Here is a 17,587-nt window from a genome sequence, read left to right as displayed (position 1 = left end):
CCTTCAACTCCACCCTCCAACTCCACCCTCCCAACTCCACCCTCCAACTCCACCCTCCAACTCCACCCTCCAACTCCACCTCCACCCTCCAACTCCAACCTCCACCCTCCAACTCCACCCTCCAACTCCACCCTTCAACTCCATCCTCCAACTCCAACTCCACCCTCCAACTCCAACTCCACCCTCCAACTCCACCCTCCAACTCCACCCTCCAACTCCACCCTCCAACTCCACCCTCCATCACTCAGGAACACCACCACATCACTCAGGGACACCACCACATCACTCAGGGACACCACCACCTCACTCAAGAACACCACCACATCACTCAGGGACACCACCACATCACTCGGGGACACCACCACATCACTCAGGGACACCAGCACATCACTCTGGGAATACCACCACATCACTCAGGAACACCACCAAATCACTCAGGGACCCCACCACATCACTCGGGGACCCCACCACATCACTCAGGGACACCACCACATCACTCTGGGACACCACCAATTCACTCTGGGACACCACCACATCACTCTAATACACCGCCACATCACTCAGCCCAACCACATCATCACTCAGCACCACAACAGCACTGTCCTTGCTTGCTACCAACAAGCATTGCCATAGCCAATAGGACCCTCCAACTCCAACTGCACCCTCCAACTCCAACTCCACCCTCCAACTCCACCCTCCGCCCTCCAACTCCAACTCCACCCTCCAACTCCACCCTCCAACTCCACCCTCCAACTCCAACTCCACCTCCAACTTGTCCCTCCAACTCCAACTCCACCCTCCAACTCCAATTCCACCCTCCAACTCCACCCTCCAACTCCACCCTCCAACTCCACCATCCAACTCCACCCTTCAACTCCACCCTCCAACTCCAACTCCACCCTCCAAGTCCACCCGCCAACTCCAACTCCACCCTCCAACTCCAACTGCACCCTTCAACTCCACCCTTCAACTCCACCCTCCAACTCCACCCTCCAACTCCACCTCCACCCTCCAACTCCAACCTCCACCCTCCAACCCACCCTTCACCCTCCAACTCCACCCTCCAACTCCACCCTTCAACTCCACCCTCCAACTCCACCCTCCAACTCCACCCTCCAACTCCACCCTCCAACTCCACCTCCACCCTCCAACTCCAACCTCCACCCTCCAACTCCACCCTCCAACTCCACCCTTCAACTCCACCCTCCAACTCCAACTCCACCCTCCAACTCCAACTCCACCCTCCAACTCCAACTCCACCCTCACCCTCCAACTCCACCCTCCATCACTCAGGAACACCACCACATCCCTCAGGGACACCACCACATCACTCAGGGACACCACCACCTCACTCAAGAACACCACCACATCACTCAGGGACACCACCACATCACTCGGGGACACCACCACATCACTCAGGGACACCAGCACATCACTCTGGGAATACCACCCCATCACTCAGGAACACCACCAAATCACTCGGGGACCCCACCACATCACTCGGGGACCCCACCACATCACTCAGGGACACCACCACATCACTCTGGGACACCACCAATTCACTCTGGGACACCACCACATCACTCTAATACACCACCACATCACTCAGCCCAACCACATCATCACTCAGCACCACAACAGCACTGTCCTTGCTTGCTACCAACAAGCATTGCCATAGCCAATAGGACCCTCCAACTCCAACTGCACCCTCCAACTCCAACTCCACCCTCCAACTCCACCCTCCAACTCCAACTCCAACTCCACCCTCCAAATCCACCCTCCAACTCCACCCTCCATCTCCAACTCCACCCTCCAACTCCACCCTCCATCTCCAACTCCACCCTCGAACTCCACCCTCCAACTCCAACTCATTGAACTCTCACAATACGTCTGTCCTCACATCCAGTTCAAAGATATACACACACACACATCATCTATTACAGGGGCACTGGGTGTCCTGCATTCATAAAATATCACTGTCACCCACACATCCATTCTGCGAACAGGAGGAGTGTAATGCTCCCCTACAAGTCTCTTATGCCAACTACAATCCCTTCAAGAGACCTGCCCATTCCTTATTTTGATTCATCTTCATACTTACTCCAGTAACTTATAAATTAGCTGATTAGGTAATTTCAAAGGCTTTTTGAACAGCCTAGGTGCCATCTTGAGCTGTTCTTACCATCTATTTCCTTCATACATTTAACTTGCAACTTGAAAAGCAACCAAAAATATGTTTAAACAATGACGCTGTAGTAGACAGAGAATAGTTGTGTCACAAGCAGGTGATGTTTTAGGGCATTATTCTCATATAGCAAAATGAAGCTGATTCCATGTAACAAAAGCACTATGGATAGTTAAAAATCATTTACAAGGTTCCATAGGGCCAACATGTTTCATCCCAAGTCTAGACAATTTTTTAGTAATCACTTATAGAAAGGGAGTGTTACTTGATGAAAATGTGAATCCCCACAGTTTCTGATATAGGCCAATCCTTTTATGAAAACAGTAACTTAAGGTCTGGGTTTTAGGGATGAGAAGTGAGGAATTCTTTTGTACAGCACATTGCAGTGAAGGTGTTTTCTCATTCTATTTGGCGAAATGATATTGAAATATTTTGGTATTTGGGGATTTAGTATAACAACCGCATAGGTAAGAATCAAGTTTTCTTTTCTCCTCTCGCCTCCCCTGAACTGAACCCTGGATATAGAGATAATGTTCTTTCTCTTATAATATATATATTATATATATATAATATAAAAAATCCCTTTTAGCCATCATAAATTATTCATGTTAAAAAATAAGGACGTAGTTCACAGACCCGTCTTAAATCTCCAGTGTTTATAAAGCATATATTGTATACTGTTTCCTACTATGGGAGGTTATGCTACTGATCTCCGACTTTCACAGCTCATGGAATCCTTTGCTCTAAAATATTGTGACAACTGAAGTTCTTGACTCAACTCATTACTTTTCTTTCTTGATTCCTAGTTAATTGTCTACAGTCTAGTTGAGTGAGCACCATCAACCACAGTCGAAATTTGAATTTTACTCAATTCAGGATGTCCAACAATGTGAGTTTTGATTTCATGCCTGTAAGTGTAAATGAGGTATTATGCTTAATTGTCATTATCAGGGTTTGAGTTTCTGAAATAGAGCTGAGTACTGCTATTTGAGTGAAAATTCACATGGTAAGTCCCGATTCTAAAAGAAGCTGCAGGTGAACAAAGGTAAAACATAAGACATGCAATGTTTTATAACAGGAGAGGAAACAATAAAGTGTCACCTACTAAAAACACAGGGAGCGAGAAGAGTTTTTGTAGTGACCTTTGAACTATGTTTTTGTTTGATGACTGAGAAATGATCGGACCTAAATATATGGGAGCAGATTTACAATCCCCATGTGCCGCGGTGCATCTAGTTGCATGAGGCACTTGTGGCGTAGCCTGCTGAGTGATATTTACAAGCACAGGTAAAGTCATTCTGCGTGACTTAACCTGTGCTCGTAAGTATCGCCCCAGTTCATGCAACACTTTGCGTGTTAGGGGCGGGACATGGGTGTTGATATGGGTGTTCCCACACAACACCCATGTCCACTGATGCAATTCCAGATTTACAAGAAATCATAAATCTGGAAATGTGTCAGAATGTCAGAAGGTGCCCCTTCCTGCACAAGAACAATCTCCCCATGACGCAGGCATCCTTGCACCACTGTGCAAGGATGCCTGCGCCGGCGCATGGCAGCTGTTTGTGTGCCAGCGCAGGGGGAAGCAGAGAGATGCAACATACTGTTGTAAATATGTTGCATCCCTGTGCTTTGAAACTAACGCAGTGCAGCACAGCAAAATAACTTTCTTCATCGCGCTGCGTTAGTTTCTTTTAGATCTGCCCTGCGGTTTCTTCCCAACTTACAATGTTAGTGAAAAAGTTCGGGAGGATAAGTAGTGAGCAAATTATAGTGCCTATTGTAAAATTTTCACTTTCATGAAAAGAGTTGTCATTTAAGATATTCTCAATTTTGTTGACAATCAATTTAGTTTCTTAAAAAAAAAAGTAGGGGGTGATCTCTTTCCCATAGTTGTACAAACATCATGTTTAGAATGTGAAGTGAAAGAGTTACACTTGGTGAAACAATTTACTTCCCCTTCAAGGCAGGAGTGAGATATAGGGCAGCTCACCGAGGAGGCTCATAGAACGTGAAACAACACCGAATCAACCCCAGCCCACAAAACTACTCCTGACCCACCCACCAGCCAACAAACCAACCCGACCCACCTCCTCCAGCCGGCAAAACAAAATCGGACTCACCCCCAGCCTATAAAACTACCCCAACCCCACCAGCCTACTAAACTACAACAAAACAACCCCCAGCCCAAAACAACACCCAGCACAAATAAACTCACCGCTTCCTGCAAGGTCTTCTGGGTTCTGTCCGTAGCAGGCAGCAGTTAGTATGCATATTGCCTTTACCACACATATGCGTGCTTAGGGCATATGTGTGGTTAAGGCATGTGCTGTAGATCTAGCGGAGTTGGGACACTCATGGTTTAGACCACAGTGTTCCGACTGTTCCCCGACCATGGCATTTGAATATAGCGGATTCCCTTCAGTAGTTAGCTACTACATTTCAAAGAGAAAATGGCTGAGTAGCACAGGGTGTAACATTGTATATCAATATGATGAAATGGTGAAATCTGGTTTTAGAGAGAAAGACCAAATGATTTTTTCTGTTTCTCTTGTAGTTCCACATGCGAGCCCGCCTGAGGGCAGTAATCTGCTGCTGCAGACCAGTCCCTGAGGGAGGTAAGTGGTCGAAAGCAAAACCCCTCATTACCTCATGCCACTAGACATAAATGTACTCTGAGTGGCAGATTTACAAGCCCCTTGACACACCAGTTCATCATTTTTTGTGTTGTACCGGTGGCGCATGGTAACGCTCCATATTTACAAGGACAGGAAAAGCCACCCTGTGTGACTTTGCTTGTCCTTGTAAATATGACCCCTTTACACGCAGCACTTTGCATGAAAGGGACTTTCCATTGTTGTTGCTATGGGTGTTCACACACAGCACCCATGGAACCAGACACATTTTCAGATTCACAAGGAATCATAAATCTGGAAATGAGTGTGAATTCTACGCCTCTCCAGCGGAGGCGTAGGGAGGCGCAACAAGGAGAAATGTATTAATTTCTCCTAGTTTTCTTTTCCTCTTTCTATGTGTGCTGCATTTTGCAGCACACATAGCGAGAGGAAATCACCTCTAATGATTGTTTATGTACAGGCACATCAACAATCATTGAAACAATGCAGTTTTTCAACTTCTATGGGTGCTAATGCAGCACACATAGAAGATGAAAAACGGCATTTCAGATTGTTTTTGTGCAGGAAGGGAACCCTTCCTGAACAAAAACAATCTCCCCACGATGCACGGCTCACGGCAGCAGTTTGTACGCCAGCGCAGAGGGAAGCACTGAGATGCGACATATTGTTGTAAATATGTTGCATCCCTGTGCTTTGAAAGTGACTCAATGTGGCTTGCATTAGGCACTGAGGGGCATAATATCAAGGACCGGTGTTAAAATTATCGCCATTTTATCGGCAGGAAACTGCCGATAAAACGGCGATAATGGGCTTTATAATACGCCCTTGTTAATTCCCATAGAAGCCCATGTTAATACCAGAACATGGGCTTCTTAGGGAATTAACAAGGGCGTATTATCAAGCCCCTTATCGCCGTTTTATCTGCAGTTTCCTGCCGATAAAACGGCAATAATTTTAACACCGGTCCTTGATAATATGCCCATGGGTCACTTTCTTGTAAATCTGCCCCTGAGTTTTCCCCTTTGTGTGAGTTCTTTGATTGTTTATAGTTTTAATAAAATGAAGGGATGCATTTCTGTAAAAAGTACATTTTCAGCACAGAACACACTGTCCTTGAAGCTATTATGTAATAATATAGTACGTGAAATGCAGGTGAATCAACCCCTCAATATTCAAGTACATGCGGATATGGAGGCAGCAGTCACTCAATGTTACAATGTATGGCGCGGCATTGATCATTTAGTATTTCATTTCTGAGCGTGTTGGACCACAGTCATTGTGGTGGGAGGTACTGGCTGTGTTTCAAATCCTGGCACCACCTCGGCAGAATGGTCATTCAACAACCAAACACAGCACTGACAAATTATTGGAGCCTTATGGCATGTGTGTGGTAAGCTTGGAGGCCACTGGATCACCAGGCAAGATGGTCAAAGACATTTTAAGGCATAGGCAAATTAGGCGATTGCCCAGGGCCCCCCACCTTCCAAGAGGCCCCATGGGAAAGTGAACTTTCTCACTATTTGATCTTTGACTATTCTGTTTCTCTATTAAAACTCTCTACCTCATGCCACTACTGACTCTTTTGAGTCATTTTAATGACCTTTGGGATCCCTGTCAGGACATATTTAATCTGTTATTGTGTGCTCCTGTTATAGTGTGACATATGATTTAGTATTGTTTGGCATCAAGCAGGATTGAAATAGTAGGAAATGGGTAATACATTTCAAATTTGTACTGTACAGATGCCCTCAAATTATGTCTTACCCAGGGCCCCCCAAATCCTTATGAGGACAATAAAGATGATCAAGTGTAGTGTGGGCTGTGAAAATGTGCAGCCAAATGCTGCTGGTGGCCGCAGAGCTACGTTAGACGGCAGGTGTCTTTGGAAGTACCTGGCTCACAGAGACCGAGGGACAGTGTATGCTGATGGCAAAGGGAGAAGCCTGGGCTCCCAGCAATCCTCGCTCACAAATGGAATCTTTGTTCAGTACGGACACATTTTTACAGAACTCCTAGGCTGTGGATAGGAGGTACCTAACCCCAGAAATATAAAGCAAAATGAACAGTTGTAGGCTGGGCCACCAAAAATGCTGACATTTTAGAAATTTCATAGATGTGGCAAATAGCTTCAGAAGTTATTGTCCAAAACAGTGACCTGGAGAAAATACATTCCAATGGAGAGCATAGGAGCAGTTACACAACTTGTAAGCCTCACTAACAAAATGCAGTGATTTGCTACATGGGCAAATTAGAAGAGCCTGCCATAGCAGTGCCTTCTAAATCTATATATATTAATCTCTTATATTTGATACAAAAGTCCCAAACAGCTGCACCATTCCTGGGTAAAAAAAACCTTATCATAAATTCACACGTATAGTCACATAACATGAACAATTGTTCAGCTGTATCTGAAATCTAAAATAGATGAGTTGAATTGACCATGCATGGTCCCCCATCACCCATCCTGACTCAAATATTCACATTTTGCAAACAGAGAAAGGCAGGCAACAACTATACAATTGGGGGAATAGGGAGACCCAAGTTGGAGGGCCTTTTTCACCAGGAGCATTACAGGACTGGTAGTGAAACGTGTAGCTACCGAGTTTCAGGACATTTTTGTATCCATCTTTAAACTGGTTAATTTTCAAACAAACATGGCTTTTAAACTCTAGTAGATTGATAAGTTATGTTATGTCATGTTAGTTTATACTATGTTATTATATTGTATTTAATGTTATAATTTCAATCAGCAGCAACTTGGGGCATGAAGGGCGGACCATCTGAGGAGCCACTTTCTTCAGTTTGTGCAGACATATGGGACTCGGTAATCGAAATTGACATTCAATCTAGAGATACTTGTGCCCTCAAACTAACCCTAATTTCTGACCAAAGGCTCTTTGTGATTAGCAAATGCCATTGGTGTCCTTTTGGATAGGTTAGAGAGCTCCTGGATATGATGTCTTGTATGCCGGGGGCTTTAACACAGCATAGCCTTTGAGGAGTCTCATTATAAAAATGGAGAGTAACAGCTCTAGGATTTATCATGAGAGGCACTTTTATTACGTCTGCATAGTTATGGAAGCTTTGTTAGGAGTGCTAATTCTCTTTACATTTCCCTCCGTAGGCTTACTCACGTGGAAGGTGTCGTTCAAGCAGTTAGATTTACATAGAAGTAGGATACAGGAAATAACCAAACCTGAGCAAGACAGTCTGCCTTTCTCCCACAGAATGCTCCGAAATAAAATCAAGCACTCTGTCACATAAATTCAACACATTCAAGATGAATCTATGATCACTTATCATGGGGGTCTCAACTGCACTTAGGAAACGCCACACAATTCCAACAGAACACATAAGACGGAACATGTTTCACAAACTCAACACAGACAAGATATGTAATTTAGCTGGCCAGCATATGAGTTACAGTAGCCCTACTGATTACGAAACTCACAGAGTTCCACAACATATTAAATAGAACACCACCCACATATTCAGCATGCCACACACTGCAGGAATGCAGTATGATGGCTATCACCATAGTTCCTCCAACAGAAAACATTAGCATACATTGAACACAGATTCAGATACACTATACAACCAAAAGCCCCAACATTACAAATACTACACACACAGCACATACACAGAAGCACATGCACACCTATACTTAGCTATTTGGAGAATGTATGCGCTGTTGGTGAACACATACAGCCTTAACCCTTAACTATCCAGTTCACCCAAAGTATAACCAGCCCACAATACCAATAACACATCTTTACTCCATAAAGCAGAGGCTGGTCTGCTTTGTTAACACTTGCATCACGTGGAAAGCCACCAGATTGCGGACAGCACCATAGGACAAAGCCAAAGGCAAAATGTGCACTATGCAAATGCTCGAAATATAGTTTAACATGCAGATAAACTAAGCTGTCACTGATACATTTGAATAAATATCAAATATGAGACAACCTATAGAGCAATGATGCAAAATACCAAACATTTAGCTTTGTATCTCAATTTAGGTTTTGAGTTTAGAAAAGGTTGATAAATGAAATGTATGATGGGAAGCTTTTAAATAGATCCTTGGAGTTGATCATCAACATTTATTTGAAGTCAGCAAATAATTCCACCATTATTTTGCTATATCATTTGGTCCCCTTTCCACATATATGTTTTCACCTTTTAGGCCTCGCCCCATTTTTTTGGTACCTACTGGTGATGGGTCAGGTTAAGCGGATATATTTTGTCAAGTGACCTGGTGTTCACTTCTTAGACAGGACCTACTGTCCCCCCACCTGACCTAATCGTTGCTTTCTTCTTAATTAAATACTTGTCATTTGTCAACCTAGATATACAGGGCCCTCGGGGAGCCACACCTACCTACACCTTGTCTAATGCTGCTTTATCTCACTGCTCTTGTTTTCAGCATCTGTTACCCCTTACACTACTTAACTTCTGTTCTGACAATTTTGACTTGACGCTGCAGTTTAAGCAAGTGCTGTATCTGAAGGCCCAGATAAAGAGCGTTTCCATAGTCCAGTCTGGCCAATGCCAAAGTTATTACCAATGTTTTTACTGCAGGTGGCGGAATATAAGGTTTCACCTTCTGAATTAGTTTTAGAGTTGAATGTACCTGAGAGGCGACCTTGGTTTGATGTTGGAAGGTGATACTGTCATCGAAGATGAAGCCTAGATTTTTAGCTTTACGCACTGGGGTGGGAAGTATCCCCATAGCTGGGGGCCACCATTTCTGAGACCAAATGGTGGAGTCTGAGCCCAGCAGAAGCATCTCTGTTTTACTTCCATTAAGCTTTAGGCACTTTGCCCGCATCCAGTGATCCATGCAGGTCATACACTGATTAAAGCTGGCCGCCGTTTCTTCCAGTTTGCTGAGATGGATACTACAATCTGGGTATCATCGGCGTAGGACACTAGCGAGAAGCCAAACTGCCTGATGATATCAGCTAGGGGGGTGACATACTGATTGAACAGCGTAGGGATTAAAGATGAGCCCTGCGGTACCCCACAAGGAAGTGAAAAAATGTTTTGAACAAGAATCATCAATCTGAACCTACTGTCGCCTATTGTTAAGGTAGGATTTGATTAAGCTTAGTGCTAAGCTTGACACTCCCAACTTCTGAAGCCTTAGAAAGAGGATGTCATGGTTCACGGTGTCAAAGGCCGCTGAAAGATCCAAAAGGATCAAGGCGGCCTTTGCACCGGAAACCAGCATAGAGCGAATCTCCTCTGCTGCCATGACCAAGGCCGTCTCCGTACCATGCCCTTGCCGGAAGCCGTATTGTGAAGAGTCCAGCAGATTTTCTGAGGAAACTAAGGCCCTAAGTTGGAGATTTATGATTGTTTCCAAAACTTTAGCGGGGAACGGAATCCTTGCTATGGGTCGATAATTATTGTGATCGCTGGTGTCTAGGTTTTTTCAGCAGGGGGAGGATGGAGACCTTTTTCCAAGCCTCTGGGAAAATGCTGGACATAAGGATCTCGTTGAAAATCAGACAGAGTTGCTCGCTGATCTCATCAGCTGCCTGTTGGAATATTTTAGGGGGGCAGGGGTCGGATGGAGCCCCTGCTTTCACCAATCTGACTATCTGCGAAACCTGTTCTACATTTGGGGGATAAAAGCTTTCAAGCCATGGCCAGGATGTCGGGTAGGTGAAGAGGGTTGATTCACTTGAGGCTCAATGCCTTTTCCACTGAAGAAATCATAGATAGAAAGCACCTTGTCCCTAAGGAATCTGCGAGTTGATTGCAGAAAGTAACATTGCTATTCAGTGTTAGTGGGGTGGGAAGTGTCACTAATTCCTTTAAAGTTGAGAAAAGTAATTTACTTGAGTTGCCCGCCTGCTCAATTTTTCAGAGAAATAGCTGCTTTTTTTCTCCAGAATCATCTTTTTATATTCAGTCAGTGACTGTGTATAAACCGTTTTTTTGGCTTCTGTATAAGTTTTTCTCCAGCGCCTTTCAGCTTGTCTGCATAGTTGCTTCTGGATGCGCAGTGAGTCACAGACCAAGGTTCTGATTTCTTCAACCGTTTGCTAGTAACTGTTTTTTCTTGAGCTAGAATATTTACTGCGGTTGCTATCCAATTAGTAAAAATATTGGTGGATGTATTTACTTCGGGCATTAGTGTCGGTTTAGAGGCAGCTAATGTTAATTGCAGCTGCTGTGGGCTGATTTCCTTCCAATTTCTCCCTTTAAAAGTCCTAAGAGCAGAATGAGGACGAGTAAGATGATGGGACGAGGTAAGTACCAACCGAATGGCCTTATGATCAGAACATGGGATTGGCAACCTCTCCTGCACTTTTTTTTTACTTTTAAAGACCTTTATTGTACACTTCCATAATAACACAGCGTATGGCCTACAACCCCACGGGCCGGCCGCGTTGTTTTCGTGATATGATCAGCGTTGTCCGAATTAACACAGCCGTTTAGCCGACAACCCTGGGGTCCGGCGTAGCGTCAAATTAAAGTGTACGCAGTTCAAACAGACCCTGTATCGGAGAACCCTAAGGCCCATGAGTTTTTCAATTTTGTTGTGTTTTCCTTAGTTTCCTTAAACCTGTAAACCAACATACACGTTAACATATTACACGACAATAGTTCCACAAGGTGTATAAATAGATCATGTTCTGTGATCATAAATCACAATTACTGCTTTCAGTGCGAAGTCCCCCTATAAATTCTATTTCAGGCAACAGGGTAACACTTTCAGTCCCAGTCCCCTTCTAGCTCCTCCTCAGAGCTGGCATCGTCATCCTCCGGCAATGGATCACACAGGTCTCCCCTATACTTATTCCATGGCGACCAGACCCTATTCCATTTACGCGGGCAGGCTCTATTACGTACACTGCTCGCTCTGTAAACATTATCAGGTCCAAGTTCCTGCACCACTGTGCTAACGTGGGTAGATCAGGTGCGCCCCATTTTTGGGCAATGTCTCGTTTTGCCACCATAATTGCCAACATACCCCATATCTGACCATACCTAGATAGGTCATTTGGATCCCAAATGTTCAGTCGACATTTACGCGGTTCAGGAGTCAGAGATATTTTTAGTGCTTGTGACATTGTGCGCATCACCTGACGCCAATAGGCGGCAATCAGGGGGCAGTCCAGAGGGTGTGGAATAACGTACCCTCCTCCCCACAGCCTCGAAGACAGTAGGGATGCGGAGCTCTCTGTAATTTATGTAGTGTGGTTCTCGTATAGTATATACGGTGCAGGATTTTCAATTGTACTAGCCTGAGCTTTGTTGAAATGCCCACTTCCCTCGGTGATGCCAGCGCCTCGTTCCATTCAGTCTCATACATGTCTCCCAGTTCCTCCACCCATCTTTCGCGCAGTTTCAGTGTAGGGTCTGCTTGATTGTTCAATAGTTTTTTGTAGGTAAGGGAAGTGGCACTATACTGCATGTAGTCCGTGAGTAGTGAATCCTCTAGCGGTGAGGATTCTGGGACTTCAGTGTCTGGAGGTATCGCCTGCAGCAGTGCGTGCCGTATCTGCACATATCTATAGGTTTCGTTGGGCCCTAAGTCATACTGTTGCCGAAGACTTGAGAACGGTAGTACAGTTCCCTTGTCCCATAGGTCTCCCACCGTAGATATGCCTATGTTGTCCCACTGTGTAAACCCTTTACTACTTCTCAGTTGTCCTAGCGCCTTAATGTCCCAGAGCGGGGTGAGCTTAGTAATTACACCCTTCCACCCCAGTTTTGCCTGTGCCGCGTGCCACAACAGTGCCGTGTGTTTCGTGGGGCCTAACAATCGTGCTGCCTGACCTCTGTTGTAGAGCACCGAAAGCATGCTGTCTGTGCCTAGTTGAGTTCTATCTGCTCTATATACTGTGTCATCTCGAGGCGCGTGTATCCAGTAATTGATGATTTTGAGTTGGGCAGCCCAGTAATATAATTGCAGGTTTGGCAACACAATCCCTCCCTCAAACCAACTTTTATTCAGCTTGACATATGCAATGCACGCTGGCTTGTTACTCCATAGTAGGTTGGACACCAGCGTTGTGACTTGTCGGAAATATCTCGGCGGGACCGGGTAGGGTGAGTTTTCCAAGGCATAGAGGAATCTTGGGAGAGCCATCATTTTGTAAAGCGCTGCCCTTCCGAGGAGCGTCAACGGCAACGAAGCCCAATGTTTGACGTCAGTACGGAGTCGGGCCAGGGGTGGAGTCAGGTTTTTATCAAGGAATTCCGATTGGTTGTCAGTTATATGAATACCAAGGTATTTGAATGAGGATGTGGTCAGCTGCAGCAGGCAATTTACGTCGAGCTGGGGCGGAGGTCCTTTTAGGACATAAAGGACTGACTTCGACCAATTGAGAGTATACCCTGATGTTGTCCCGTAGCCGTCGCACAGTGCCAGTAGGGCTGGTACACTTCTGTCCGGGTCCGTAAAGTATAGCAACATATCGTCGGCAAATAGGGACACTCGGTCCTCCCATCCCTCTTTCCAACCAATGCCCTTTAGCAACGGAGTAGTTCGAAGCAGTGTCGCCAGTGGTTCCAAGACCATGGCAAACAATAAGGGGGAGAGGGGGCATCCTTGTCTGATCCCTCTTGTCAGTTGGAACGTACGTGAAATGTGACCGTTGGCTGTTACATGTGCCACCGGGTTTGCATACAAAAGCTGCACCCAAGCTATGAATTTGGGGCCAAAACCCATACGTGTCAGTGATAGAGCGCGCAGGTCACCCAACCAACAATTTTACCATATACGTGTTGGGCCCATAAATATCAATTCACCATATTATTTATTAGGTGACCTTACACTCTACTACCAGTATCCCTTGTTTCTTCCTATTTATTCCCACTGTACCCGACTTACCAATCCACCGTTACGGGTACCTATGACCACAATGGATCAGGGAGCTATCTGTAAAAGAAAGGCAGACAACAAAATACCAACTATTCTATATTTGCACTCATAAATAATCACAGACTCGGGAAGTTTTAAAACCTTTATCTAGTTTTGATCAAGTTCAGAAAGCATGAGGTTTACAGCAAGTAAACTATCAATAACCAAAATTACCAAGAGCACATATCCATAGAGGAAATAAATCAAGCCAACCATTTATGATTCTAAAGTAAGGTAAAAACAGGGAACAAACTAATATAGGTTTCAAAGTTTAGACTCAGTATGTTGTCTAAAGGACGGGAAAAATAAGGAACATACTAGAATTTCACAGTGAAATATTTCCCCATGAAGAGGAACTATAAGTAAAGTAAGAATAGACCAAACTAATAAAACGGTGCAATTACTTGAATCGACTAAAGGATGGGTAAAGAAAAGGAATATCTATATATTGTATGAGTAGTATTTAGAAACAGTGCTTATAGGATGGGGAAAGATTGGAACATGCTAGTATAACAACGACAATGTAGGACTTTAACATTTGTCAGCAACGGGAGGGTAAGAAAAGGAACAATATGCAAGTACGGTTTTATTCAAAGCAAGAAATGGAGGATGCAAAATAGATGGGTTCCCTCAGACTTATATTTACCTAGAACGGTGTGAAGACCAACCCTGGCCACGGGTCAGTTAAGGACAGGAGGAACCCCAAGGAAGGACAGTCGCCAGTAGGCCAGCAGGTGCAGAATGGACACCCCAGGACAGGACAGGAAGACCAGATTAGGATCAGGACAGGACCACCAAGGTAAGACCAGCACCCGCAGTTCGGAAGCAACGCCTGCGCTCCACCCTCTCTGCAGCTATCAGTCAGAACCCCGATTGGGCTGTCGAATTCCCCAGCAAAGTGCTCCGCCAGCACTTAAGGTTTCCAAAACCCCGCTTGAGTCTATGGAAATTACGGACAGAGTGCTCCGCAGCTCTCTGTATCAGTTACCTATTGAGCGCGTTGGGTCAGTGACAGGTCAGCTATTCGGACAAGTCGGACAATTTCTCTAGCTAAACCTAGGCTAGTTATACTGTTTTCGGGTCAGTGTACCACCCCCCAAATGTTGCAAGTGTAAGAAACCCCAATTTTGATTGGTCCTCAAGTAGGACAGGTTAACAGACCAACCAGGACAAACTTCTACAATACCACATTTGCATCTTTTGGGACCGCCTATTGAATTTGGGGTTCCCATTACATGTTCTCCAGAATACAATGAATGTTATACAAATGTTTCTTTTGCAGGACAGTTCAGTTTGATTCTGCTAGGTCGCAGGTCACTTTCTCATGAGCATCTTGACTGTGGCTGCCAGCTGGCTGAGTTCCACTGGTACAAGGTTTTCTTCCCTCTGCCAGTATGACATGCGCAGTAGGGACTTCTAAGATGGGTTTGGACTCCCTCCCAGGCCCAAGGGTTACGATACATGGAAAGTAAGCGAAAACAAATTAAAACACAGAAATAAATGAATTTACTGTATACCAGGAATCCCTATATGACTCCCCTTACTTTATACTAACTTATAGCATAAATATTAGTGCAAACGAACAGTAGCGCAAAAGCAGCAGCGCAAGCTTCGGCATGTGAGAACACAAAGCGGCCATCTTAATGCTAGTGCGCAAGCGCAAAGATTCCCACCAGAACTGCGAGTACGTCACGTCACGTGATTGTGACCAACGCATGCGCAGAAGAAACCCCCGCTAAGCAGCGGCCATTTTAATGACAAGCGTTGTTAATGTTAATAAACACATATACAAGCGTCTCTGGGACACCCAAAATGTCAGAATAAAAGGGGAAATTAGTAAGACAAACATGTTGAGTTAATTCATTATAGTTATTCGAGGTTCATGAGTACAAGCAAGTCGCGTAACGTGCGAATCCTTGCTCCATCAATCCCCTCTTTGATGATATTTACTATCATCACAAAACAATAGAATCAGATGCCAACTCTTCACAATTTGCCCAATTCAATCTCTTCCAACATTCGATTCAACTTCTCTTTGGTTTCTTTGTTAGGGTGAGAATTCTTCACCCTTTTATAAATCTGATTATTCAGTTCCTCTAATTCAAGTTCATCCACATTCCGTTTCACGCCTCTTTTGTTCACAGTATATTTCTTTTGGTATTTGCGACATTTGCAACAGACAAATATGAGGAATATGACAAAACCTATTCCTGCAATTGGCATCAGTACTTTAAACAATAAACCTCTACCTAAATTTGCAAACCAATGACCTACAGCGAAGAGACCATCAGAAAGTCTCTTCCAGGCACTGTCAACCTCCAGTGGTTTAAGTTCCTTCGCCAAATTAGTAATGTTCCTCACATACCTTTGGATTCCCACGCTTTTATCAGGTATGTAAGTGCAACAATGTTGCGCTTTCAACATTCTGCAGACTCCGCCCTCTTTTGCTAATAGAGTGTCAAGAGCAAGTCTGTTCTGTAAAACCATTGATCTGATCGCAACCATTTCGGTATTGACCATCAGGAAACCTCCAGCAGTGTCGGTAGATAACCGATCTACTACTGTTGACAATTTGCAAATTTTGTTTGTGTTCAGAACCACTCCCACTGCAGGTATTATTGCGCTAAAAATATCTCCTACAATCTCACCAGCAGTTTCTCTTTTATTGCGTACTAATTGGTTAGTTTCTTCAGCGCTTCCAGTGATTTTCCCCACATGGTATATCTTTGGGAAGACAATACCAAAATAGCAACTCCCGTACCAATGGTCGGGCAATTTAAAGTAAGCCTTGTTCCCACAAATAAAATAAATTCCAGGAAACACAGGCTCTGTCCCATCTTTGAAACCCCAACCTCCAATTACCTTGTAATTATGCTCGCATTCACTGGAACCAATGAAAACATTGTTATAATAACTAGTCTTTTCCCTTTTAAGACAGAGCTTCCCCTTCTTTTCGAAATCAAGGAGCATAGCAGCATTTGCTCCACCATTTGAGGTGCTCCCTATACTTTCTGCCCATTTAGGAACTTTATGGTTCCTGTCTTTGGCTTTCTTTTGGAAACTCTCTCTTCTTTTCTCTACCATGTCCAGAAACTCATTTTCCTTCTCATGTAAAGAACAGGTCACGTTATTTTTATGTGCATCATCTATATTAATTTTTCCTACAGTTAGAAAATAATCACTCATGAACTTAGCTACATCTCTAGTCGTATGTACAGGGTTCGGTTTCTTCGAACAGGAAGTTCAGAAAATGTTACGTCAGAGTTTGAATAGTAATACTGTAAAGGTCCTCTTTTGTAAAATAAGCTAGTTAGTATACTACAGGAAATTCCATAGGTTAAGGGCAAGTGATGATAAGTCACGCCTTCAGCTACAGAAGTAGGTAGCTTCATGCAGACATAACAGTCGTCTATTTCCATAGTTTCTACATAATGCAATAACAGGTTTGCGAAAACGTTTAAATGAGTCTTGTTCTTAATCTTGTTAAAGTGTAATACTTCCTCATCTGGTGCTTCTAAATCTAACTGTCTCAGTTTTAGGCTAATTGGGTTGTCCAAAGTGTCTACTCTTCGTGGTGTAATTCTAGTGTGTGATTCTACAGTGTCGTCAGGTAAATTATTATTTGGGTACAAACTTGGGTTCTTACTTATCATAGAAGGAAGGGTTACTGTTAGTCCTATCCAAAGGATCAGTACTATTGCTACACTACATAAACATACTTGGCAGCATGTTTTACAACAACTTCGTCTCGGTCTTCCATTCACATTTGAATCAGACATTTTTGCTCAAAAGAAGCTTTCCAACCCCTCTTTGTAACTTTGCACAGGTAGCTTACACTGGGCAACTTCAGGTTGGTTCTTCTTCTTCAGCAGACTGGTCAGCAGTCAA

The 17,587-nt window shown here is 44.2% G+C and overlaps 1 protein-coding gene across 1 annotated transcript in view; it reads left to right on the top strand.

Moving 5' to 3' along the window:
- Positions 1 to 17,587, top strand: part of LOC144790668 (uncharacterized) — a 100,603-nt gene that overhangs the window by 33,519 nt on the left and 49,497 nt on the right. Inside the window, exons 2-3 of the mRNA XM_078665395.1 lie at positions 2,992 to 3,074; positions 4,743 to 4,803. Of these exons, the coding sequence (XP_078521521.1) occupies positions 3,063 to 3,074; positions 4,743 to 4,803 (73 nt within the window). The 5' untranslated portion in view covers positions 2,992 to 3,062. The remainder of the gene's footprint in view (positions 1 to 2,991; positions 3,075 to 4,742; positions 4,804 to 17,587) is intronic.

The sequence above is a fragment of the Lissotriton helveticus genome, chromosome 11, assembly GCF_964261635.1.
Source record: "Lissotriton helveticus chromosome 11, aLisHel1.1, whole genome shotgun sequence".
NCBI lineage: Eukaryota > Metazoa > Chordata > Amphibia > Caudata > Salamandridae > Lissotriton > Lissotriton helveticus.
The sequence above is the reverse complement of the archived record's forward strand: the minus strand, read 5'-3'. Positions and strand labels throughout refer to the sequence as shown.